Raw genomic sequence first — 27,612 nt, 5'->3', positions numbered from 1 at the left:
TCATAATGCCACCATAAATGTCACGTGGCTAATTCATATTTCCACCATAATGCCTCCCGGGCTACTTCATAATGCCACCCGGCTACATAATGCCACCTTAATGCCACCCAGTTACTTCATAATGCCACCATAAATGCCACCCAGCTACTTCATTATGCCTCCCGGCTACTTCATAATGCCACCTGGCTAATTCATAATGCCACCGGCTACTTAATAATGCCACCATAAATGCCACCTGGCTACTTCATAATGCCACTATAATGCCTCCTGGCTACTTCATAAAGCCACTATAATGCCACCCGGCTACTTCATAATGCCACCTGGCTACTACATAATCCCACCATAATGCCACCCAGTTACTTTAAAATGCCACTATAAATGCCACATGGCTACTTCATAATGCCACCATAAATGCCACCTGGCTACTTCATAATTCCACCATAATGCCTCCCGGCTACTACATAATACCACCATAAATGCCACCCGGCTACTTCATAATGCCACCATAAATGCCACCCTGCTTCTTCATAATTCCACCATAATGCTTCCCGGTTACTACATAATGCCACGATAAATGCCACCTGGCTACTTCATAATTTCACCATATGGCCACCAGGTTACTTCATAATGCCACACTGCTACTTCATAATTCCACCATAATGCCACCCGGCTACTTCATAATGACACCATAAATGCCACCCGGCTACTACATAATGCCACCCAGTTACTTCATAATGCCACCATAATGCCAACCAGCTAATTCATAATGCCTACAGGCTACTTCATAATGCCACTGAGCTGCCAACATTATCTATAGAGAACACAGAGATCCCTTTATCAGCTAAGGATTTTCACCTCCCTATTTTTTATAATCTTTTTAAATTATTCAGTAAAACTCCCCGCTGCAGTAGTATAAGCAATAACAATCTCTCACTGTAGCTAAATCTGCAGCATTTTTGCAATTGATAAAACCAGCATTTTGAAGCAACACATTTCTCACTTTCTGCTTCATCAGCCGACAGCTTCTCTATATATTGTGTAAGCTTAACCTCTTTTCCTCGAAAGCGAAACGGGTGAGGATTTTTTTTAATGTAAAGATTATCCGTGTATCTATGTTCTATAATCTCCATTGTATCAATCATTTGTTTTTTTTCATAGCCTCTGTTTCACAGCACTATTAAGAGCAATAGGAATAATTGTATCTGCTATGTCAGTTGAGCAACCAATCGCTCATGCACCACTTTCACTTAAAGGGACAGTCTACGCAAAAAATGTTATCGTTTAAAAAGATAGCTAATGCCTTTACTACCCATTCCCCAGCTTTGCATAACCAACATTCTTATAATAACATAATTTATAACATTTAAACCTCTAAATTTCTGCCTGTTTCAAAGGCTCTATTGACAGCCTCTTAATCACATGCTTTTGTATTTGCTTTTCACATCAGGAGACTGCTAGTTCATGTGGGCCATATAGATAACAATGTGTTCACGCCCGGGAAGTTATTTAAGAGTTAGCACAAAAACATAATTTATGCTTACCTGATAAATTTCTCTTGTGGTGTATCCAGTCCACGGATCATCCATTACTTGTGGGATATTCTCCTTCCCAACAGGAAGTTGCAAGAGGATCACCCACAGCAGAGCTGCTATATAGCTCCTCCCCTAACTGCCATATCCAGTCATTCGACCGAAACTAGCCGAGAAAGGAGAAACCATAGGGTGCAGTGGTGACTGTAGTTTAAAATTTAGACCTGCCTTAAAAGGTCAGGGCGGGCTGTGGACTGGATACACCACAAGAGAAATAAATTTATCAGGTAAGCATAAATTATGTTTTCTCTTGTTAGGTGTATCCAGTCCACGGATCATCCATTACTTGTGGGATACCAATACCAAAGCTAAAGTACACGGATGAAGGGAGGGACAAGGCAGGTACTTAAACGGAAGGGACCACTGCCTGTAGAACTTTTCTCCCAAAAATAGCCTCCGAAGAAGCAAAAGTATCAAATTTGTAAAATTTTGAAAAGGTATGAAGTGAAGACCAAGTCGCCGCTTTGCAAATCTGTTCAACAGAAGCCTCATTTTTAAAGGCCCAGGTGGAAGCCACAGCTCTATTAGAATGAGCTGTAATCCTTTCAAGGGGCTGCTGTCCAGCAGTCTCATAGGCTAAGCGTATTACGCTCCGAAGCCAAAAAGAAAGAGAGGTTGCCGAAGCCTTTTGACCTCTCCTCTGTCCAGAGTAAACAACAAACAGGGAAGATGTTTAACGAAAATCTTTAGTCGCTTGTAAGTAAAACTTTAAAGCACGGACTACGTCCAAATTATGTAAAAGACGTTCCTTCTTTGAAGAAGGATTAGGACACAATGATGGAACAACAATCTCTTGATTGATATTCTTGTTGGAAACTACCTTAGGTAAAAACCCAGGTTTTGTACGCAGAACTACTTTTTCTGTATGGAAAATCAGATAAGGAGAATCACATTGTAAAGCTGATAACTCAGAGACTCTACGAGCCGAGGAAATAGCCATCAAAAACACAACTTTCCAAGATAAAAGTTTGATATGAATGGAATGAAGGGGTTCAAACGGAACTCCTTGAAGAACCTTAAGAACCAAGTTTAAGCTCCATGGAGGAGCAACAGGTTTAAACACAGGCTTAATTCTAACCAAAGCCTGACAAAATGCCTGGACGTCTGGAACCTCTGCCAGACGCTTGTGCAAAAGGATAGACAGAGCAGAAATCTGTCCCTTTAAAGAACTAGCTGATAATCCTTTATCCAAACCCTCTTGGAGAAAGGACAATATCCTAGGAATCCTAACCTTACTCCATGAGTAATTCTTGGATTCACACCAATGAAGATATTTGCGCCATATCTTATGGTAGATTTTCCTAGTTACAGGCTTTTGTGCCTGTATTAAGGTATCAATGACAGACTCGGAGAAGCCACGCCTTGATAAAATCAAGTGTTCAATCTCCAGGCAGTCAGTCTCAGAGAAATTAGATTTGGATGATTGAAAGGACCTTGTAGTAGAAGGTCTTGTCTCAGAGGCAGAGGCCAAGGTGGAAAGGATGACATGTCCACCAGGTCTGCATACCAGGTCCTGCGTGGCCACGCAGGCGCGATCAAGATCACCAATGCTCTCTCCTGTTTGATTTTGGCAATCAGTCGAGGGAGCAGAGGAAACGGTGGAAACACATAAGCCAGGTTGAAGAACCACGGTGCTTCTGGGTCCCTGGACCTGGATCCATAACAAGGAAGCTTGGCGTTCTGGCAAGAAGCCATGAGATCCAATTCTGGTGTGCCCCAACGATGAACCAATTGAGCAAACACCTCCGGATGGAGTTCCCACTCCCCCGGATGAAAAGTCTGACGACATAGAAAATCCGCCTCCCAGTTCTCTACACCTGGGATATGGATCGCTGACAGATGGCAAGAGTGAGTCTCTACCCAGCAAATTATCTTGGAGACTTCTAACATCGCTAGGGAGCTCCTGGTCCCCCCTTGATGGTTGATGTAAGCCACAGTCGTGATGTTGTCCGACTGAAATCTGATGAACCTCAGGGTTGCTAACTGAGGCCAAGCTAGAAGAGCATTGAATATTGCTCTTAACTCCAGAATATTTATTGGGAGGAGTTTCTCCTCCTGAGTCCACGATCCCTGAGCCTTCAGGGAATTCCAGACTGCACCCCAACCTAGAAGGCTGGCATCTGTTGTTACAATTGTCCAATCTGGCCTGCGAAAGGTCATACCTTTGGACAGATGGACCCGAGATAGCCACCAGAGAAGAGAATCTCTGGTCTCTTGATCCAGATTTAGCAGAGGGGACAAATCTGTGTAATCCCCATTCCACTGACTGAGCATGCATAATTGCAGCGGTCTGAGATGTAGGCGCGCAAATGGCACTATGTCCATCGCCGCTACCATTAAGCCGATCACTTCCATGCACTGAGCCACCGAAGGGCGCGGAATGTAGTCAAGAACACGGCAGGAATTTAGAAGTTTTGATAACCTGGACTCCGTCAGGTAAATTTTCATTTCTACAGAATCTATCAGAGTTCCTAGGAAGGAAACCCTTTTGAGGGGTGATAGAGAACTCTTTCCCTCGTTCACTTTCCACCCATGCGACCTCAGAAATGCCAACACTATGTCCGTATGAGATTTGGCAATTTGGAAGTTTGACGCCTGTATCAGGATGTCGTCTAGATAAGGGGCCACTGCTATGCCCCGTGGTCTTAGGACCGCCAGAAGAGACCCCAGAACCTTTGTAAAAATTCTTGGGGCTGTAGCTAACCCGAAGGGAAGAGCCACAAACTGGTAATGCCTGTCTAGAAAGGCAAACCTTAGGAACCGATGATGATCTTTGTGAATCGGTATGTGAAGGTAAGCATCCTTCAAATCCACTGTGGTCATGTACTGACCCTCCTGGATCATAGGTAGGATAGTTTCCATTTTGAACGATGGAACTCTGAGGAATTTGTTTAAGATCTTTAGATCCAAAATTGGTCTGAAGGTTCCCTCTTTTTTGGGAACCACAAACAGATTTGAATAAAATCCCTGTCCTTGTTCCATCTGTGGAACTGTATGGATCACTCCCATTATTAGGAGGTCTTGCACACAGCGTAAGAATGCCTCTTTCTTTATCTGGTTTACAGATAATCTCGAAAGGTGAAATCTCCCTTGTGGGGGGGAAGCTTTGAAGTCCAGAAGATATCCCTGAGATATGATCTCCAACGCCCAGGGATCCTGAACATCTCTTGCCCACGCCTGGGCGAAGAGAGAAAGTCTGCCCAATACTAGATCCGTTGCCGGATAGGGGCCGTTCCTTCATGCTGTCTTAGAGGCAGCAGCAGGCTTTCTGGCCTGCTTGCCTTTGCTCCAGGCCTGGTTAGATATCCAGGCCGGCTTGGATTGCGCAAAAGTTCCCTCTTGTTTTGTAGCAGAGGAAGTTGATGCTGCACCTGCCTTGAAGTTTCGAAAGGCACGAAAATTAGACTGTTTGGCCCTTGATTTGGCCCTGTCCTGAGGAAGGGTATGACCCTTACCTCCAGTAATGTCAGCAATAATTTCCTTCAAACCAGGCCCGAATAGGGTCTGCCCCTTGAAGGGAATGTTAAGTAATTTAGACTTTGAAGTCACGTCAGCTGACCAAGATTTAAGCCATAGCACCCTACGCGCCTGGATGGCAAATCCAGAATTCTTAGCCGTTAGTTTAGTCAAATGAACAATGGCATCAGAAACAAAAGAATTAGCTAGCTTAAGTGTTCTAAGCTTGTCAAGTATTTCAGTCAATGGAGTAGCTGTCTGAAAGGCCTCTTCCAGAGACTCAAACCAGAACGCCGCAGCAGCAGTGACAGGAGCAATGCATGCAAGGGGCTGCAGGATAAAACCTTGTTGAATAAACATTTTCTTAAGGTAACCTAATAATTTTTAATCCATTGGATCTGAAAAAGCACAACTGTCCTCGACAGGGATAGTGGTACGCTTTGCTAAAGTAGAAACTGCTCCCTACACCTTTGGGACCGTCTGCCATAAGTCCCGTGTGGTGGCGTCTATTGGAAACATTTTTCTAAAAATAGGAGGGGGGGAAAACGGCACACCGGGTCTGTCCCACTCCTTAGTAATAATTTCTGTAAACCTTTTAGGTATTGGAAAAAACGTCAGTGCACACCGGCACCGCGTAGTATTTATCCAGTCTACACAATTTCTCTGGCACTGCAATTGTGTCACAGTCATTCAGAGCAGCTAAAACCTCTCCAAGCAACACCCGGAGGTTCTCAAGCTTAAATTTAAAAGTAGACATATCTGAATCAGGTTTCTCCGAGTCAGAGACGTCACCCACAGACTGAAGCTCTTCCTCAGCTTCTGCATATTGTGACGCAGTATCAGACATGGGCCTTAAAACATCTGCGCGCTCTGTATTACGTCTAACCCCAGAGCTATCGCGCTTTCCTCTGAATTCAGGCAGTCTGGCTAATACCGCTGACAGGGTATTATCCATGATTGCCGCCATTTCCTGCAAAGTAATCGCTATGGGCGTCTTTGATGTACTTGTGCCATTTTAGCGTGAGTCCCTTGAGCGGGAGTCAAAGGGTCCGACACGTGGGGAGAGTTAGTCGGCATAACTTCCCCCTCGTCAGAATCCTCTGGTAATAATTCTTTTAAAGATAACAGCTGATCTTTATTGTTTAAAGTGAAATCAATACATTTAGTACACATTCTCCCCTATGGGGTTCCACCATGGCTTTTAAACATAATGAACAAGGAGTTTCCTCTATGTCAGACATGTTTATACAGACTAGCAATGAGACTAGCAAGCTTGGAAAACACTTTAAATCAAGTTAACAAGCAATATAAAAAAAACGTTACTGTGCCTTTAAGAGAAACAAATTTTGCCAAAATTTGAAATAACAGTGAAAAAAAGGCAGTTAAACTAACAAAATTTTTACAGTGTATGTAACAAGTTAGCAGAGCATTGCACCCACTTGCAAATGGATGATTAACCCCTTAATACAAAAAACAGATTAACAAAACGAAAAATATGTTTTTTAAACAGTCATAACAACTGCCACAGCTCCTACTTTTGAAGCCTTTTGAGCCCTTCAGAGATGTCCTATAGCATGCAGGGGACTGCTGAGGGAAGCTGAATGTCACAGTTTGTAATTTTAACTGCACCAACTGTAACCTTTATACTATAACAGTGGAAAGCCTCAGGAAACTGTTTCTAGGCAAAAATAAAGCCAGCCATGTGGAAAAAACTAGGCCCCAATAAGTTTTATCACCAAAGCATATATAAAAACGATTAAACATGCCAGCAAACGTTTTATATTGCACATTAATCAGAGTATATACCTCTGATAGCAAGCCTGATACTAGTCGCTATTAAATCACTGTATTTAGGCTTTAACTTACATTAATCCGGTATCAGCAGCATTTTCTAGCAAATTCCATCCCTTGAAAAACTTAACTGCACATACCTTATTGCAGGATACCCTGCACGCCATTCTCTCTCTGAAGTTACCTCACTCCTCAGACATATGTGAGTATGTGGATCTTAGTTACTTCTGCTAAGATTATAGAAAAACGCAGGCAGATGATTCTTCTAAATGCTGCCTGAGATAAAATAGTACACTCCGGTACCATTTAAAAACAATAAACTTTTGATTGAAGAAAAAACTAACTATATTTTACCACTTTCCTCTTACTACCTTGAGCTATATAGCAGCTCTGCTGTGGGTGATCCTCTTGCAACTTCCTGTTGGGAAGGAGAATATCCCACAAGTAATGGATGATCCGTGGACTGGATACACCTAACAAGAGAAACAGTACTAAATGCAACTCAATAGATTTTATATAGTCACAGTCATGTGATCGGGGGCTGTCAGAAGATGCTTAGATACAAGGAAATCACAGAGGTAAAAAGTCTATTAATATAACTGTGTTTATGAAAAATTGGGGAATGGGCAATAAAGGGATTATCTATCTTTTAGTTAAAAAAACAAAAATTATATTGTAGACTGTCCCTTTAAAGACACAAGTACTAAAAAGCAGCATGCTGACATGTTTGCACAAATATGAAGTAAAAACTAAACTCTCATGATTCAGACAGAGCATGCAATTTTTAACAACTTTCCAATTCACATGTATTATGACATTTACTTTATTCTATTGGCATCCTTTAATGAGGAGTAAAGCCAGGTAGGCTCAGGAGCGTAGGTTTGTCTTTAGTATTCTATGGCAGCAATGTATAACATTGCTACAAACAAAACATAGTTGCTCCTGGGCTCCTATGAGCCTACCAAAGTTTACCCTCCAAAAAGGATACCAGATCATAGAAGTACATTGGAAAGGTTTTTTAGTTTAAACCAAGAGAGACACGTAAGTGAATACTTGATCTTACTTATATCATTGATCATATATCATACTTAATACAATATGTCCTTGTTAGCTTTTCAGACAGTGACAGGCTTATGATAGGGAAATAGGGTTAAGTTTTGCATCTGTAGTGTATACAACAGGCTAGTTACTAAGTATACAGGTTGCATTACATTATGCACTTAGGCTGGTAAAAGTTGTATACAAATATATCTTAAGCTCACAAATAACCCCAGATCCAAAGGTATTTCAGCTCTGTTTGGGACATAAGCATATAACAAAACAAACAAATATCAGTTTTCACTTGTAATTACATTAATATCGTCATGAGTGGGTAGTGATATATCCTTAACACAGGTATGGGGTATTGAGTAAAAACACAGACAGCCAATCAGAGTGTGGGGAGGCGTATAAAGCCTCTCAGGTGAGAAAAGATAATTAGAGGCCGATTTACCAAATGTCTGTCGGACCTGATCCGACAGTGCGGATCAGGTCTGACAGACATCGCTGAATGTGGAGAGCAATACGCTCTCCGTATTCAGAATTGCACCAGCAGCTCACAAGAGCTGCTGGTGCAACGCCGCCCCCTGCAGACTCGCGGCCGCCAGCAGGGGGTGTCAATCAACCCGATTGTACTTGATCGGGTTGAATTCCAGCGATTCCTGTCCGCCTCAACAGAGCAGATGGACAAGGTTATGGAGCAGCGGTCTTTAGACCGCTGCTCCATAACTTGTGTTTCTAGCGAGTCTGAAGACTCGCCAGAAACACGGGCCCTCAAGCTCCATCCAAAGCTTGATAAATGGGCCTCTTAGTGTCTATGAATAAGGCCATTTGGGGCCGAAACGCATCAGACTATTCTGTGCCTTATTATTTTGAACTTGTGTGCCATATTGTAAGCTTTTGGAAGCATAAAGAGAAGCAATGTCAACTTTTACCGACCGGTATTCCTGGTTTTTTGTTCCTCCAAAAAGGATACCAGATCATAGAAGTACATTAAATTGTATTGCTCTATCTGAATCACGAAAGTTTATTTGTAACTTTACTGCCCCATTACATGAAACAAATACAGAAGTATCAGTTATGTATTTCCTACTAAAGCTCATTGGATGAGAGGTACTTCCTGCTCATGATGATTGGCTGATAGGAATGTTCATGTTGAAATATTGTTCTTTCATATCACAGCATCTAGTCCATAACTAGCACCTTCTATCGATCAAACCAGCTGGTTGGTTTAGACTGATTTAAAGGGACACGCGAGTCAAACTAAACTCATGATTCAAAAAGAGAAGCAGTTTTAAGACACTTTCCAATGCACTTCCATTATCAAATTTTGCACAGTCTTTATATACACACTTTCTGGGGAACAAGCTCACAAGGTCAGTTGAACCTTATTGTATTTAAAGTGATATCACACCTGTATGATATAAATTGTGAGATAGAGGTAATTTAGCTCTTTAATAGATTTTAGTTAAAGTACACCAATCTATCATTTATTGAACCAATATGATCTACAGTTATATAGTACTTATTTGGATCTTATATATCAAGGGAGCCCCCTACATATGTATTTTTTGTACTCACAGGGTATACGTATACTAGTCTGATTGGCTGATGTCTGTCACACGATACAGTGAGCCAGAAAATGGGACAAAAAATTTTTATCAGAAAAAAAATCTACTGCTTATTTGAAATTAAGACTAAGAGTTAAATTATTGTCTTTTTATTATGCACTTGTTAATTATGTAATTCTACTGCATTGAGTAGTCCTTTAAGGCAGAGGTCGACAAATCTGTTTAAAATGTAGGAGCCAGTATTAATGTTTAGGAGTCAGACATATTTTTAGGAGCCAGATAGTGGTATTTGTATATAGATCCATGGAGAATAACCCAAAAAAATTAGGAGCCAAGGGTAAAACTCTAGGAAGCCCTTGGCTCCTGGGTTTGTCAAGCCCTGCTTTAAGGGATGCCCACAGCCAGCCTAGTCCCAATCATTGTAGATGGTGCATGTAACAGTACTTACAGACTCGCCCAGAATGTCTCCCACAGTCTGGATCTCCTGCCAGTTCTGAATGCAGTGATGGACCTGCTCCAAAAATTGTTCATGATGCTCAAGAAGTTCTGGAATCTGGTCAAAGATTTCATCTACCAGGGACGGGTCACATAGGAAGGAGTTCTCCGGCAGTTTCAGTGGCTTCATGTAACCCTACAATAAGCATAAAAACACCATATATGTATGGGCCGACCAAAAAGTAAACTCATATTACAGTGATAACAGAGCGATCCATCAAATATCACAAAATCACAGTTATCCACTAGACATTTATATATAGACACACAAAATCATAAAGACATGCACAAAAGGGTTACTGCACGTCTGTAAGTGGTAAATCACAGTTATCCATAACATAAAAAGGGACATTTAACACTAAATATTTATTTATTTATAAAATGTTTTACCAGAAAAAAATACATTAAGATTTCTCTTGTTTTCAAGTATAACCTGGATAATGCCAGCAATATATTACATAGTGTACAAATAGTTTTTACATAGCTAGACACAAGGAGGCCCATTTATCAAGAGCTGCTGGTGCAATGCTGAATACGGAGAGCGTATTGCTCTCCGCATTCAGCGAGGTCTCTCGGACCTGATCCGCACTGTCAGATCAGGTTCGACAGACCTTTGTTAAATAGGCCTCTATGTCTTTTTATAATTTACAGTCTTGTTTGTAAAGATAGAGAGATTTTTTTCAAGGATCTCGGGTTGCTGGAGGATTTGGTGGTTTTTGGGAGGTTATTTCACATTTGAGGAGCTCTGAATGAAAACGCCAACCGACCAGCTTCCTTGTTGTAATTGGGAATGTAGAGTAGAGTGAAGAAGAGGAGATTAAGTTATAGGGGGAGCGGGGGTAAGTTCATGCACTTCCCTGTAATCATGGGTGCCGCCCCTGTGGAACTTAGGTTTCATTGCTAACACATCAGAATGGGATGCAGTGAAAGACAGATTCATCTCAATACCAAGCTCGTATTTAGCGTTTAATGCCCCTTTCAAACGGACATGAAACCTAAATGATATATTTCTTGATTCAGACAGAGAATGCAATTTTAACCCCTTAACGACCACAATGTACCCTGTACGTCACTGGTCCTTGAGGTGTTAAATATCTTTCCAATTTACTTCTGTTATCAAATTTGCTTTGTTCTCATGTGATTCTTTGTTGAAGGAGATACCTAGGTAGGTAGCGTGGATATGTCTGGAGCACTACTTGACAGGAAATAGCGCTGCCATCTAGTGCCAATGTATAACAGTGTTACAAAACGGCTGCCATATAGTCCTGCAGGCCCACGCACATTCCTGAACTAGCGGCCCTGCTTTTCAACAAAGGATAACAGGAAAATGAAGACAATTTGATAATAAAAGTAAATTAGAAAGTTGTTAAAATTGTATGTTCTATGTGAATCACGAAAGAAAACTGTTGAGTTGTATGTAACTTTAAGAAAATGTTACTACATATGTTACTGCCTTACTGGAGGCACCGCATATTTACCGTATTGTAAGCGTGTGCCAGGGTACATTTACATACGCGGTACACGTAAAGCAACGCATTCATTTATTAGCGCTTATTATCATTACAAGAATAAAATAGTAATGAATGTACAGTATAGCTGTTTTATTTACAGGATTTAGTTTAATTAAGAAGTCATTTAAATGAATGATGACACGGTTATAAAACCTAAAACATTTCTTTTACGATAGGGCACACAATTTCACACACATTTTCTTGTTATCCTTTGTTGAAATGCAGTGATGTAAGCTCGAGTGTGCACGTGGCTTCAGTACTACATGGCAGCAGTTTTGTAACAATGTTATACACTAGCAAGAGCACTAGATCACAGCACTATTTCCTGCCATGTAGTGTTAGAGGCATGTGCACGCTACCTATCTAGGTATCTATTCAACAATAACATGAGAACAAAGTCAATTTGATACTAGAAGAAAATTGTAACCTTTTTTTAAAATTGTATTCTCTGTCCGAATAATGAAAGAAACATTTTTGGATTTCATGTCCCTTTAAGTACTAGAAACCCTCAAGGCAATCACCTGCTGTCTCAATCTGTGGTGTCTTGGGAGATAAAATGTTTAAGAACTAATTTTTAAAAAATAAAATTAAAAAAAAGTTATATACAGATACCCAAAAGCCCTTATTTATATGAGGATATCAGCTTTTTCTTTTGACTATAGAGTTTAGAAAAAAAAAACACTATTTTTTACAATCTCGTTTATTAACATTTTAATAAAAATCTACAATCTTTGTAAACACACTTTAGAAAATGTATATTCAAATTGGGGCTACTGAAAAGCCTCATCTACTGCAGGTAATCAGAATCTTGTGAGCTGCTTACACACAAACTGTGTGACTAGTGAACTCTGGGAAGATTTGTTAGTAATTCAGCACTATTAGATTTCATTTCATTGAAAAAAACAAAACAAATTTTCACGCTATTTGAAACCTATTCCTTTGATACCTGAAAAAACAATCGTAACAAAATTGCTCTGCAAAAATCATGAATGGTGGTGAGATGTGTGAAAAAACACTGCCCCAATAGTATTTATTAAGTTTGCTCCCTGCTAACTTTGCTCTCCCCAGAGAAGTTTCCCTCCGCGCTCTATTACTTTCTATGGGAGACCCCCTTTTTTTTTCTCTTTTTTTTTGAGTTATAAAAAATCTTTATTAAGAATAAAGTATTACAAATATTTAAGAGTGTGAGAAGAAAACATAATAATTAAAAAAAGAAAAAGAAAAAAAGAAAAGAGAATGACATACAGAAAACAAAATAGACAATAAAATAAATCTCAATGGTTCACGCCACAAATAATACTGAAAACAAGATATCATATGCATTGTTACAAGATCTTGTGTTCTCAAAAATAATAAATAACAATTACTTTGTCCTTTCCCACATTTTGTCTTAGAATGTTATGCCTTGTATAATGAATGTCTGTTGTGATGTCCAAGTTTCAAAGGTTTACACTTAAAATGATGGTGGGGTTCTGTCCTGCCCTTCGTCTAACTCACCTCTCTGCTTTGTTGTAATCTAGTATCTCTCCTTTTGTTGTATCCCATCCTGTAGCTCTTATTTGGTTCTCCTTCCTATCACTATTGCTCTATACTATGCTGTGTATCACTATGCTACTGAATGCTCTTGCCTGAGTTAACTCCGTAATAATACTGCTGCTATTATTATTATTTTTTAATTATTTTTTTACTTTTTTGTCGTTGCTTCATGTTCTTACCAGTAAATATTTAATGGAAAGGTAATGGTCTAGGCGATTAGTGTGTGAGTATTGTTATTTTTCTAAGGTTATCAATCGTGAAACATTTTGTCGCCAATCTTGTATCGTTGGAATCCGAGTCGATTATGGGTATGAGTTGCTTAGCGGCGCTAAGCATAATGTACAATAATGATAGTCTAATCTGACACTTTAATTTTGGGGGTTTATTGAGAAGAAACACTAAGGGATCTAGGTCTATTGAATGTCCTACTGATATCCCTTCCCTTATCCCGTATAAGCAATGGACATCCCCACCATATATGTGTCAAGGTTCCTTGCTGTGTGCAGCCGACAGCCCCTTTTTTAATAGAATTTCCTGAGGGCAGCCCATGCAAATGTAAGCGTGGAAAGCCACATCTGCCAAAGCTTTTAGAATGAGGGCTCTACATGTTTAATGCCCACAAAGTGGTTAAACACATAGGTAAACTACTATTTGGGAGCCAAAAATTAAACTGCCGCTGACCCAATCAACAGTGCTAGTTGCACGGCCCAGATGGGCAACCGTAGCAGAAAACAGCTGATCCTGAGTGGTACTTTAACTATAAATTTTAAGTTAACTCTTTGCAGGGAGTTAAACACATAACTTAAGTGTTGCAGGGCCGCTAGTGTTAAAGTTACTTGCTCTAAAGAATAAGACCCTGTAATTTTTCCACTGTAATATTTTGAATTTAATATTCGTTTAAAGGGAGTGGAAAGTTTAAAAGCATCAATAGATGAAGAACATATACAGTATCTCACAAAAGTGAGTACACCCCTCACATCTTTATAAATATTTTATTATATCTTTTCATGTGACAACACTGAAGAAATGGCACTCTGCTACAATGTAAAGTAGTGAGTGTACAGCCTGTATAACAGTGTAAATTTGCTGTCCCCTCAAAATAACTCAACACGCAGCCATTAATGTCTAAACCGTTGGCAACAAAAGTGAGTACACCCCTAAGTGGAAATGTCCAAATTGGACCCAAAGTGTCAATATTTTATGTGGCCACAATTATTTTCCAGCACTGCCTTAACCCTCTTGGGCATGGAGTTCACAAGAGCTTCACAGGTTGCCACTGGAGTCCTCGTCCACTCCTCCATGACGACATCACAGAGTTAGTGGATGTTAGAGACCTTGCGCTCCCCCACCTTCCATTTGAGGATGTCCCACAGATGCTCAATAGGGTTTAGTTCTGGAGACATGCTTGACCAGGCCAACACCTTTACCCTCAGCTTCTTTAGCAAGGCAGTGGTCGTCTTGGAGGTGTGTTTGGGGTCGTTATTGGAATACTGCCTTGCGGCCCAGTCTCCGAAGGCAGGGGATCATGCTCTGCTTCAGTATGTTACAGTACATGTTGACATTCATGGTTCCCTCAATGAACTGTAGCTACCCAGTTCCAGCAGCACTCATGCAGGCCCAGACCATGACACTCCCACCACCGTGCTTGACTGTAGACAAGACACACTTTGTACTCCTCACCTGGTTGCCGCCACACACGCTTGACACCATCTGAACCAAATAAGTTTATCTTGGTCTCATCAAACCACAGGACATGGTTCCAGTAATCCATGTCCTTAGTCTGATTGCCTTCAGCTAACTGCAGGCTTTCTTGTGCATCATCTTTAGAAGACGCTTCCTTCAACAACCATGCAGACCAATTTGAGTGTGCGGCTTATGTTTTGAGCACTGACAGGCTGACCCCCCACCCCTTGAACCTCTGCAGCAATGCTGGCAGCACTCATACATCTATTTTCCAAAGACAACCTCTAGATATGATGCTGAGCACGTGCATTCAACTTCTTTGGTCGACCATGGAGAGGTCTGTTCTGAGTGGAACCTGTCCTGTGAAATCGCTGTATGGTCTTGCCCACCGTGCTGCAGCTCAGTTTCAGGGTCTTGGCAATCTTCTTATAGCCTAGGCCATCTTTATGTAGAGCAACAATTCTTTTTTTCAGATCCTCAGAGAGTTCTTTGCCATGAGGTGCCATGTTGAACTTCCAGTGACCAGTATGAGAGTGTGAGAGAGCGATAACAACAAATTTAACACACCTGCTCCCCATTCACACCTGAGACCTTGTAACACTAACGAGTCACATGACATCAGGGAGGGAAAATGGCTAATTGGGCCCAATTTGGACATTTCCACTAAGGGGTGTACTCACTTTTGTTGCCAACGGTTTAGACATTAATGGCTGTGTTTTGAGTTATTTTGAGGGGACAGCAAATTTACACGATTAAACAGACTGTTCACTCACTACTTTACATTGTAGCAAAGTTCCATTTCTTCAGTGATGTCACATGAAAAGATATAATAAAATATTTACAAAAAATGTGAGGGGTGTACTCACTTTTGTGAGATACTTTGTGTGTATATATATATATATATATATATATATATATATATGTGAATATATATATTATATATATAAATAATTGATACCATTGATTTTTCCTTTGAATACCATAAACTATGTAACCTGTTAGCTGCCAGAAAGGGTACTACGTTGTACTTAAAAACAAACGAAATAAAAACATTTTTCCAACTTCCAGAGTTCACTTCACTGCGGTGTTAATACCACAATAACCAGAGGGAATGACATTCCTACTTAAAATAAGAAATAATAATTTATCTACGGGAGATGTAAAATTGCCAGACCACAAGAAACGTCCGCACCATTAATACAGCGAGCAGCGCTTTTCAACTCAATTTCATGTGACTAATCATACTTTAACTGGCAGGAATAGCGTGTAATTAATACGTACAGTTTTGTTTATTTGACCTTTTGCAGAGTCTCTCAGCTGTCTTATGTTATGGTCAGTGAACAATATCGCCAGAAAAAGATAATTTTGAAGACTGATAAAATTGAATGAAAAATAAGAAAATTGAAGGCACCGTGTCCTGTGTAGGATAAGACATTTATTTCACTATCAAGATGTATCAGTTCATAATTTTTGCACTTCATTTTCAATTAATAATAATATTGTATATTAATAATAATATTGTAAATAATATTTTCTTTGGAACTGATAATATATTTTATAGTACCGTACATTAAGCCAATGATCAGTATTCAAAAGCCATTTCTCACAGTCTCATTTATAATTTAATATGTATGCTTTTTTAAAGGGCCATAATACCCAAATGTTTAAACACTTGAAAGTGCTGCAGCATAGCTGTAAAAAGCTGACTAGAAAATATCTCTTGAACATCTCTATGTAAAAAAGAAAGATATTTTACCTCAAAAGTTCCTCAGTAGCCACCTCCCATTGTAAAGGATTTCTAAGCAGCATTTTAGTGTGTCTGTCCTAGGACAGCTTAGGGGATGAGCCTCGTGCACTCTCATATTATTTCACCAATCAGGTAAAGGAAGCTTACTTGAAATCTCATGAGAGTTAAGTCAAATCTCATGAGATCACAGTAAGAGTTCATGATCTCAGCACTGCTGATGCTGATTGGCTGCTGTTCATTTCTTCATTTTTTTATTTTTTTTTACCTGCAGCTGGGAGCAGCGGAGTATAACATTTTACACAGAACTTACTCTGCTGAGCTGAGGAGATTTTGAGGTAAAATATCTTCCTTTTTTACATAGAGAAGCTCAGGTGATAGTTTTACAGTTATACTGCATCAGTTTCAAGTGATTTAGCATAGGAGTATTATGTCCCTTTAAATAAGGTTTTAAAGAGATAGAAAGGTCACAATATATTTGTGTTTCAATTTTAAATAGAAGCATTAATACAATAGATTTACTTTAGCAACATGCTTATAGTAAAAGTGTGCGTGTATTGTGTCTGAAGTCTTAAAGGGACACTCTGGTCAAAATATAAATGCACATAGATGAATTACATATTTGAATAGAAACATATTTGCAATAAACATGTATTGGCAAAAATGCTTCTAGTAAAAGTTATCACTGTTTTCTGTGCACGTGCATGTGAAGCTGAAGCATAGCTAGATATTCTCAGTGCTACAGCATTTTAAATACTGTAGCTGCTCATAGCACCAGTGGGGCTTGTATCATGTCAGCAATTAACAAATTGAGTAATTACCAGATGGTACAAACACTCTTTGAGCAAGTGTTGTGTTTAAAATGCTGGTGCACGGTGCATATTTAAATACACATTTGAAACAGCTTTTATTAGAAGCATTTTTTCTAAAACATGTATAGTACAAAAAATGCTTCTATCCAAAACAAATGCATTCATGTGAATTCCAATTTTGACTGGAATGTCCCTTTGATTAGTGTCATGCAAGGCACTGCTGGCTCTCTGAGAAGGATTTGTGTTTGAATGCTGGCGCACAGGGCACTTGCAGTATATGGGCATATGCAGAAGAAAAACAGAAATATCTTTTACTATAAGCATTTTTGATAATCCAAGTATAATGCAAAAATGTTTCTGTTTATAATTGAAATGCACATTTCAATTTTGACCTTTATATCCCTTTAAAGATGATAACAAGCAACAATCTAACTTTAGCATTAAATGGAAAATACAGTGGGTATTGAAAATAATCACATTTTGTTCCTTTGCAGCCTGAAATAAAGACAGATACAGTTTTTGTTTATCCAGTTGTAATTACTCACTGCAACTTATAACATCCAAGTGAAAGATATAACACCAACATGTCAGGCACAAATAAAGACAATTCAAAAACAGAATCGGTGTTGGAAAAAGGATCACCCCCTCGTGTCAGTATTTTGTTGAACCACCTTTTGCTTTAATTACAGCCTTTAGTCTGTTGGGATAAGTCTCTACTAACTTTGCACATCTAGACTGTGCAATATTTGCCCACTCTTCTTTGCAGAACTGCTCCATTTCTCTTACATTTGATGATGACCGTTTGTGGACTGCAGTCTTCAAGTCATGCCACAGATATTCAATGGGGTTTAAGTCTGGGCTCTGACTGGGCTATGCAAGGACCTTTTTCTCCTTCAACCACTTTGTGGTCATTTTTGCTGTGTGCTTTGGGTCATTGTCATGTTGGAAGGTAAACCTTCTTCCCATTGACAACTTCCTGGCAGATGGCAGCAGATTTTCCTCAAGAATTTGACGGTATTTTGCCCCATCCATTATTCCTTCTATCCTGACAAGTGCTCCAGTGCCTGCCGCAGAGAAACACTCCCATAACAGGATATTATCACCTCCATGCTTTACTGTAGGTATGGTGTTATTTGAATGGTGAGCTGTATTGGATTTCCTCCAGAAATATTATTTGGTGTTGAGGCCAAATAATTCAATTTTAGTCATATCTGAGCATAATACCTTTTTCCATATGGCTACCGAATCTCCTAAGTGTGTTAGGGCAAAGCTCAGTCACGACTGCATGTGGCCTTTCTTGAGGGGTGTTTTTTTTCTTGCAAGCCTCCCATACAAGCCACATTTGTGGAGAATTTATGATTTTGTTGTCACATGCACACAATGAACAATCTTAATTCCTGAAACTGCTTCAGAGTTGCTGTGGGCCTCTTGGTAGCCTCTCTGACCAGTTTCCTACTGGCTCTTTCATCCAGTTTGGAGCAGCATCCTGATCCAGAGAGGGTCTGTGTTGTACCAAATACCTTCCACTTCTTAATAATAGACTTCACTGTGCTTTTAGGCATTGATAAAGCCTTTGATATCTTCTTGTATCCATTTCCTGACTTGTGCCTGTCCACATTATCCCGGAGATCTTTTGACAGTGCCTTGCCACCCATAGTTGATTGTTTGCTTCAGTTGCACTACCAGGCACTGAGATGCTCAGGAAAGCTCTTTTCATGCTGAGCTAATCAATATGCCCACAGCTGATCACAGTTGAAGGTCAAATGGCTTTGTTTTGAGAAGGTTAAAAGCTACACCTGATTGAGTTTACAAGTAATTTTAGGAGGGGGTGATCCTTTTTCCAACTCAGTGATTCTGTTTTTGAATTGTCTTTATTTTTGCCTGACATGTTGGTGTTATAACTTTCACTTGGATGTTATAAGTTGCACTGAGAAATTACAACTGGATTAACGGATAAACAAAACTGTGTCTGTCTTTATTTTTGCCTGACATGTTGGTGTTATAACTTTCACTTGGATGTTATAAGTTGCACTGAGCAATTTCAACTGGATAAACAAAAACTGTCTCTGTCTTTATTTCAGGCTACAAAACAACAAAATGTGATTATTTTCAAGGGGGTGGGGGGGTGATTCTTTTCAATACCCACTGTATTGTCTGTCATTGGATTTCTGTATAAATGTCTGTTGGTGAATGTGAAACAGAAGGCTTACATGTGACTGTATGCCTAGTAAGTAAACATTTCTTAGAAAAAATAAGGTATTCCTACCATGTGCAGCTCAATGTGTAAAAGGTATAGAGCAGTGGTCTCAAAGTACAGGCTATGGGGCCATATGTGACCCTAAAGATAGTTTAATCTGGCCCTCCCTTGTTTATTAGGAAATTATGTATTTGAGCCCCATCATTTTTTTAGGGCTCTAAGAGGTGTAACAAGTTGATGTTCTATACAGGCACTGTCAAGATAAATATAAAGACAAGTAGGCATTGTCTAGTGTACACTCACACCACGTACTGGTTGTATAAATGTCACTTTTAACAGTTATACAGTTCCAGAATGATCACTTCACTTGGCACTCACAAGAAATCTACACTACTGTGTATGTTTATTGTGGGCTACAACTCCCACCATACACTACTACTTGGGTAAATGTCACTTCCAGTTTCAAGTGGCCCCCATCGGAGATGCACACTTGGCCATTGGCCCCCAGATACAGTGAGCTTGAGACTCCTGGTATAGAGGATGTGTTTCCCAAAGCAGTTGTTTGCACAATTTGATTATCTAATTAACCCTTATTTTGTTGCTATATTGTCTGTACAGGTCCAATCCCTTTTGCAGTAATATCGTTCTTCTGAAGTCACATGGATTCCAAGTCCAGATAGTCTTCGTCTATAAGTGGGTATCCTACAAGCTTGCAGATTGACACATGTAGAAGATTTGGGACAGTACGTTTATTATGACAGCATGTGTGTACCCTAGCCAAGAGGAAAAATCCAGTCTGCTTTATTAACCCTTTCGTGACAGGGTTAAAGTGTCTACATCAATTATTGGATCGCCTCTTGGGGGGCGTCCCTACAACCCTAGGAACGCCCTCCAGACCGCGATCAAGTCCTTGAAGCGCAGAAGGCTTCAGGACAGCCGTTTGATATGACGTTCTATTCCGTCATAACGGCTTTAAAGCCCAGTGTAAATATGACTGAATAGAACGGCATAACGGCGTTAAAAGGTTAATTAACATTAAAGGGATATGAAACCCAATATTTTTATTTCACGATTCAGATAGAGCGCGTGATTTTAAACAATTTTCTAAATTTACTTCTATTATTACATTTTCTTTGTTCTCTTGGTATCCGACTTGAAAGGCAGAGACGTAAGCTCAGGAGTGTGCACGTCGGGAGCACTATATGGCAGCAGTTTTGCAAAAAAACAGAATTTATGTTTACCTGATAAATTACTTTCTCCAACGGTGTGTCCGGTCCACGGCGTCATCCTTACTTGTGGGATATTCTCTTCCCCAACAGGAAATGGCAAAGAGCCCAGCAAAGCTGGTCACATGATCCCTCCTAGGCTCCGCCTTCCCCAGTCATTCGACCGACGTAAAGGAGGAATATTTGCATAGGAGAAATCATATGATACCGTGGTGACTGTAGTTAAAGAAAATAAATTATCAGACCTGATTAAAAAACCAGGGCGGGCCGTGGACCGGACACACCGTTGGAGAAAGTAATTTATCAGGTAAACATAAATTCTGTTTTCTCCAACATAGGTGTGTCCGGTCCACGGCGTCATCCTTACTTGTGGGAACCAATACCAAAGCTTTAGGACACGGATGAAGGGAGGGAGCAAATCAGGTCACCTAAATGGAAGGCACCACGGCTTGCAAAACCTTTCTCCCAAAAATAGCCTCAGAAGAAGCAAAAGTATCAAACTTGTAAAATTTGGTAAAAGTGTGCAGTGAAGACCAAGTCGCTGCCTTACATATCTGATCAACAGAAGCCTCGTTCTTGAAGGCCCATGTGGAAGCCACAGCCCTAGTGGAATGAGCTGTGATTCTTTCAGGAGGCTGCCGTCCGGCAGTCTCATAAGCCAATCTGATGATGCTTTTAATCCAAAAAGAGAGAGAGGTAGAAGTTGCTTTTTGACCTCTCCTTTTACCAGAATAAACAACAAACAAGGAAGATGTTTGTCTAAAATCCTTTGTAGCATCTAAATAGAATTTTAGAGCGCGAACAACATCCAAATTGTGCAACAAACGTTCCTTCTTTGAAACTGGATTCGGACACAAAGAAGGCACGACTATCTCCTGGTTAATGTTTTTGTTAGAAACAACTTTCGGAAGAAAACCAGGTTTAGTACGTAAAACCACCTTATCTGCATGGAACACCAGATAAGGAGGAGAACACTGCAGAGCAGATAATTCTGAAACTCTTCTAGCAGAAGAAATTGCAACCAAAAACAAAACTTTCCAAGATAATAACTTAATATCAACGGAATGTAAGGGTTCAAACGGAACCCCCTGAAGAACTGAAAGAACTAAATTGAGACTCCAGGGAGGAGTCAAAGGTTTGTAAACAGGCTTGATTCTAACCAGAGCCTGAACAAAGGCTTGAACATCTGGCACAGCTGCCAGCTTTTTGTGAAGTAACACAGACAAGGCAGAAATCTGTCCCTTCAAGGAACTTGCAGATAATCCTTTCTCCAATCCTTCTTGAAGAAAGGATAGAATCTTAGGAATTTTTACCTTGTCCCAAGGGAATCCTTTAGATTCACACCAACAGATATATTTTTTCCATATTTTGTGGTAAATTTTTCTAGTTACAGGCTTTCTGGCCTGAACAAGAGTATCAATAACAGAATCTGAGAACCCTCGCTTTGATAAGATCAAGCGTTCAATCTCCAAGCAGTCAGTTGGAGTGAGACCAGATTCGGATGTTCGAACGGACCTTGAACAAGAAGGTCTCGTCTCAAAGGTAGCTTCCATGGTGGAGCCGATGACATATTCACCAGGTCTGCATACCAAGTCCTGCGTGGCCACGCAGGAGCTATCAAGATCACCGATGCCCTCTCCTGATTGATCCTGGCTACCAGCCTGGGGATGAGAGGAAACGGCGGGAATACATAAGCTAGTTTGAAGGTCCAAGGTGCTACTAGTGCATCTACTAGAGTCGCCTTGGGATCCCTGGATCTGGACCCGTGCTGAGGCCAAGCCTTGAGATCATTGAGTATCGCTCTCAGTTCCAGAATATTTATCGGTAGAAGAGATTCTTCCCGAGACCAAAGACCCTGAGCTTTCAGGGGTCCCCAGACCGCGCCCCAGCCCATCAGACTGGCGTCGGTCGTGACAATGACCCACTCTGGTCTGCGGAAGCTCATCCCCTGTGACAGGTTGTCCAGGGACAGCCACCAACGGAGTGAATCTCTGGTCCTCTGATTTACTTGTATCGTCGGAGACAAGTCTGTATAGTCCCCATTCCACTGACTGAGCATGCACAGTTGTAATGGTCTTAGATGAATGCGCGCAAAAGGAACTATGTCCATTGCCGCTACCATCAAACCTATTACTTCCATGCACTGCGCTATGGAAGGAAGAGGAACGGAATGAAGTATTTGACAAGAGTTTAGAAGTTTTGTTTTTCTGGCCTCTGTCAGAAAAATCCTCATTTCTAAGGAGTCTATTATTGTTCCCAAGAAGGGAACCCTCGTTGACGGAGATAGAGAACTCTTTTCTACGTTCACTTTCCATCCGTGAGATCTGAGAAAGGCCAGGACAATGTCCGTGTGAGCCTTTGCTAGAGGAAGGGACGACGCTTGAATCAGAATGTCGTCCAAGTAAGGTACTACTGCAATGCCCCTTGGTCTTAGCACCGCTAGAAGGGACCCTAGTACCTTTGTGAAAATCCTTGGAGCAGTGGCTAATCCGAACGGAAGTGCCACGAACTGGTAATGCTTGTCCAGGAATGCGAACCTTAGGAACCGATGATGTTCCTTGTGGATAGGAATATGTAGATACGCATCCTTTAAATCCACCGTGGTCATGAATTGACCTTCCTGGATGGAAGGAAGAATTGTTCGAATGGTTTCCATTTTGAACGATGGAACCTTGAGAAACTTGTTTAGGATCTTGAGATCTAAGATTGGTCTGAACGTTCCCTCTTTTTTGGGAACTACGAACAGATTGGAGTAGAACCCCATCCCTTGTTCTCCTAATGGAACAGGATGAATCACTCCCATTTTTAACAGGTCTTCTACACAATGTAAGAATGCCTGTTTTTTTATGTGGTCTGAAGACAATTGAGACCTGTGGAACCTCCCCCTTGGGGGAAGCCCTTTGAATTCCAGAAGATAACCTTGGGAGACTATTTCTAGCGCCCAAGGATCCAGAACATCTCTTGCCCAAGCCTGAGCGAAGAGAGAGAGTCTGCCCCCCACCAGATCCGGTCCCGGATCGGGGGCCAACATCTCATGCTGTCTTGGTAGCAGTGGCAGGTTTCTTGGCCTGCTTTCCCTTGTTCCAGCCTTGCATTGGTCTCCAGGCTGGCTTGGCTTGAGAAGTATTACCCTCTTGCTTAGAGGACGTAGCACTTGGGGCTGGTCCGTTTCTACGAAAGGGACGAAAATTAGGTTTATTTTTGGCCTTGAAAGACCTATCCTGAGGAAGGGCGTGGCCCTTGCCCCCAGTGATATCAGAGATAATCTCTTTCAAGTCAGGGCCAAACAGCGTTTTCCCCTTGAAAGGAATGTTAAGCAATTTGTTCTTGGAAGACGCATCCGCTGACCAAGATTTTAACCAAAGCGCTCTGCGCGCCACAATAGCAAACCCAGAATTTTTCGCCGCTAACCTAGCCAATTGCAAAGTGGCGTCTAGGGTGAAAGAATTAGCCAATTTAAGAGCACGGATTCTGTCCATAATCTCCTCATAAGAAGGAGAATTACTAGTGATCGCCTTTTCTAGCTCATCGAACCAGAAACACGCGGCTGTAGTGACAGGGACAATGCATGAAATTGGTTGTAGAAGGTAACCTTGCTGAACAAACATCTTTTTAAGCAAACCTTCTAATTTTTTATCCATAGGATCTTTGAAAGCACAACTATCTTCTATGGGTATAGTGGTGCGTTTGTTTAGAGTAGAAACCGCCCCCTCGACCTTGGGAACTGTCTGCCATAAGTCCTTTCTGGGGTCGACCATAGGAAACAATTTTTTAAATATGGGGGGAGGGACGAAAGGTATACCGGGCCTTTCCCATTCTTTATTTACAATGTCCGCCACCCGCTTGGGTATAGGAAAAGCTTCGGGGGGCCCCGGGACCTCTAGGAACTTGTCCATTTTACATAGTTTCTCTGGGATGACCAAATTCTCACAATCATCCAGAGTGGATAACACCTCCTTAAGCAGAGCGCGGAGATGTTCCAACTTAAATTTAAATGTAATCACATCAGGTTCAGCTTGTTGAGAAATTTTCCTGAATCTGAAATTTCTCCCTCAGACAAAACCTCCCTGGCCCCCTCAGACTGGTGTAGGGGCCCTTCAGAAACAATATCATCAGCGTCCTCATGCTCTTCAGTATTTTCTAAAACAGAGCAGTCGCGCTTTCGCTGATAAGTGGGCATTTTGGCTAAAATGTTTTTGATAGAATTATCCATTACAGCCGTTAATTGTTGCATAGTAAGGAGAATTGGCGCGCTAGATGTACTAGGGGCCTCTTGTGTGGGCAAGACTGGTGTAGACGAAGGAGGGGATGATGCAGTACCATGCTTACTCCCCTCACTTGAGGAATCATCTTGGGCATCATTTTCTCTAAATTTTGTGTCACATAAATCACATCTATTTAAATGAGAAGGGACCTTGGCTTCCCCACATTCAGAACACAGTCTATCTGGCAGTTCAGACATGTTAAACAGGCATAAACTTGATAACAAAGTACAAAAAACGTTTTAAAATAAAACCGTTACTGTCACTTTAAATTTTAAACTGAACACACTTTATTACTGCAATTGCGAAAAAGTATGAAGGAATTGTTCAAAATTCACCAAAATTTCACCACAGTGTCTTAAAGCCTTAAAAGTATTGCACACCAAATTTGGAAGCTTTAACCCTTAAAATAACGGAACCGGAGCCGTTTTTATATTTAACCCCTTTACAGTCCCTGGTATCTGCTTTGCTGAGACCCAACCAAGCCCAAAGGGGAATACGATACCAAATGACGCCTTCAGAAAGTCTTTTCTATGTATCAGAGCTCCTCACACAGGCATCTGCATGTCATGCTTCTCAAAAACAAGTGCGCAATACAGGCGCGAAAATGAGACTCTGCCTATGATTAGGGAAAGCCCCTAGAGAATAAGGTGTCCAATACAGTGCCTGCCGGTTATTTTACAAAATTCCCAAGATTAAAATAATTCCTCAAGGCTATGGAGTATAAAATATGTTTATATATAAATCGATTTAGCCCAGAAAATGTCTACAGTCTTAAAAAGCCCTTGTGAAGCCCTTATTTACTGTCTGTAATAAAATGGCTTACCGGATCCCATAGGGAAAATGACAGCTTCCAGCATTACATCGTCTTGTTAGAATGTGTCATACCTCAAGCAGCAAAAGTCTGCTCACTGTTCCCCCAACTGAAGTTAATTCCTCTCAACAGTCCTGTGTGGAACAGCCATCGATTTTAGTAACGGTTGCTAAAATCATTTTCCTCTTACAAACAGAAATCTTCATCTCTTTTCTGTTTCAGAGTAAATAGTACATACCAGCACTATTTTAAAATAACAAACTCTTGATTGAATAATAAAAACTACAGTTAAACACTAAAAAACTCTAAGCCATCTCCGTGGAGATGTTGCCTGTACAACGGCAAAGAGAATGACTGGGGAAGGCGGAGCCTAGGAGGGATCATGTGACCAGCTTTGCTGGGCTCTTTGCCATTTCCTGTTGGGGAAGAGAATATCCCACAAGTAAGGATGACGCCGTGGACCGGACACACCTATGTTGGAGAAAGTTATCCATTCGTAAGAGCACTAGATGGCAGTACTATTTCCAGCCATGTAGTCCTCCAGACACCTGCCTAGGCATCTCTTTAACAAATAATATATTGAGAACAAAGCAAATTTGATAATAGAAGTAAAATGTTAACTTTTTAAAATTGTATGTTCTGCCTGAATTGCAAAAGAAAATATTTAGGTTTTTAAGTTAGCCAGTAGGCGAGGGCAGCCCAGGATGCGCGTATTTATGCTACGCTATTCTGATTCACTTACACTCACCAAAAAAATCTAATACTGTTCTGAATCCCATATACTCTGCGGGTGGCGAGGGGCAAACAGTGATGCTTTATATTATTATTATTATCGGTTACTTGTAGAGAGCCAACAGATTCCGCAGCGCTAATATGCAACTGGACTTACCTCTAATCTACTCCTTTTTATCCTCATTAATCTCCTTTTATCCCTCTTGCTGCGGTGACACTGCCCATCAATACACTGCAGCTTCCTTCATTTAACTTTCTGTGTTTTTCCATAAATGTTTTGCACAAATTAATTCAAGTAATTAAGTAAAAAAGAAAGCAGCAAATTAAATTTACTCTGAGCACTTTCATTAAAGGCACCAGAAAGGATCATTGCCAATTTGATAGCAACAGGAAGTTGTTAATTCTGGGCTATTTAACAGAGATTTCCTGCAGGAAGCAGAGATGCTGATGTGCTGGCAAAGCAAGAGAATAAAAACACTTTCTACCAAGTACAAGGTGACAAGTTTATATAAAGTGTATGAGCCACGTATTGCTAACAACTTGCAGCGTAAAAAAATACCAAAATGTCAAGACAACCATAGTTTCTGTCCACACCTGTGATCTCCACCCTCAAGTCAGGTCCAAATTTTTCTTTTGGTTTTACTGGTTAACTGCTAAAACTTTGCAATAAAAGCCCTCACACAATTTTACAGTGTGTGTTGTATACACTTAGTCCTGCTGAAGAAAAATTGAACTGGTAATACATAAACAAGCAATCAGAAGATGGAAGTCAGGGCTGCGTAAAATGTATGTTAGAGGCGATATCTGTCTAACTAACCTGTGTTTTGCGGTAATTGCAGTGAAAATATAGAATTGCTGATGCCTAGTACAAGCCAACAAGTCAACCAATTGAGAGCCAAATGCAGATATGTTATCTTAGTGAGTATGGGAAAAGGCACTATGTCTCTTTATTCAGCAAAAGAAAGATGCGAAACTGCATTGGTTAAAAATTGTAACAAAAAAGGAAAAACGTACACACTTTTGTTTCAGTGTTTTAAATAATGTTAAACGTATATTGTGGAACTTTCTTTTGAGTCAAATAAAAACAAGACTCAGGAATGATGCTCAAAATGGAGTCTTTTTTTTATTTTTTTTAAAAAGACAATGATGGCACAG

At 40.5% G+C, this 27,612-nt stretch overlaps 1 protein-coding gene across 1 annotated transcript in view; it reads right to left on the bottom strand.

Moving 5' to 3' along the window:
• Positions 1-27,612, bottom strand: part of ARHGEF17 (Rho guanine nucleotide exchange factor 17) — a 591,511-nt gene that overhangs the window by 239,181 nt on the left and 324,718 nt on the right. The window contains exon 3 of the mRNA XM_053708724.1: positions 9,894-10,076. Within this exon, the coding sequence (XP_053564699.1) occupies positions 9,894-10,076 (183 nt within the window). The remainder of the gene's footprint in view (positions 1-9,893; positions 10,077-27,612) is intronic.

Source organism: Bombina bombina, chromosome 3 (genome assembly GCF_027579735.1).
Source record: "Bombina bombina isolate aBomBom1 chromosome 3, aBomBom1.pri, whole genome shotgun sequence".
In the NCBI taxonomy this organism is placed as follows: domain Eukaryota; kingdom Metazoa; phylum Chordata; class Amphibia; order Anura; family Bombinatoridae; genus Bombina; species Bombina bombina.
The sequence above is the reverse complement of the archived record's forward strand: the minus strand, read 5'-3'. Positions and strand labels throughout refer to the sequence as shown.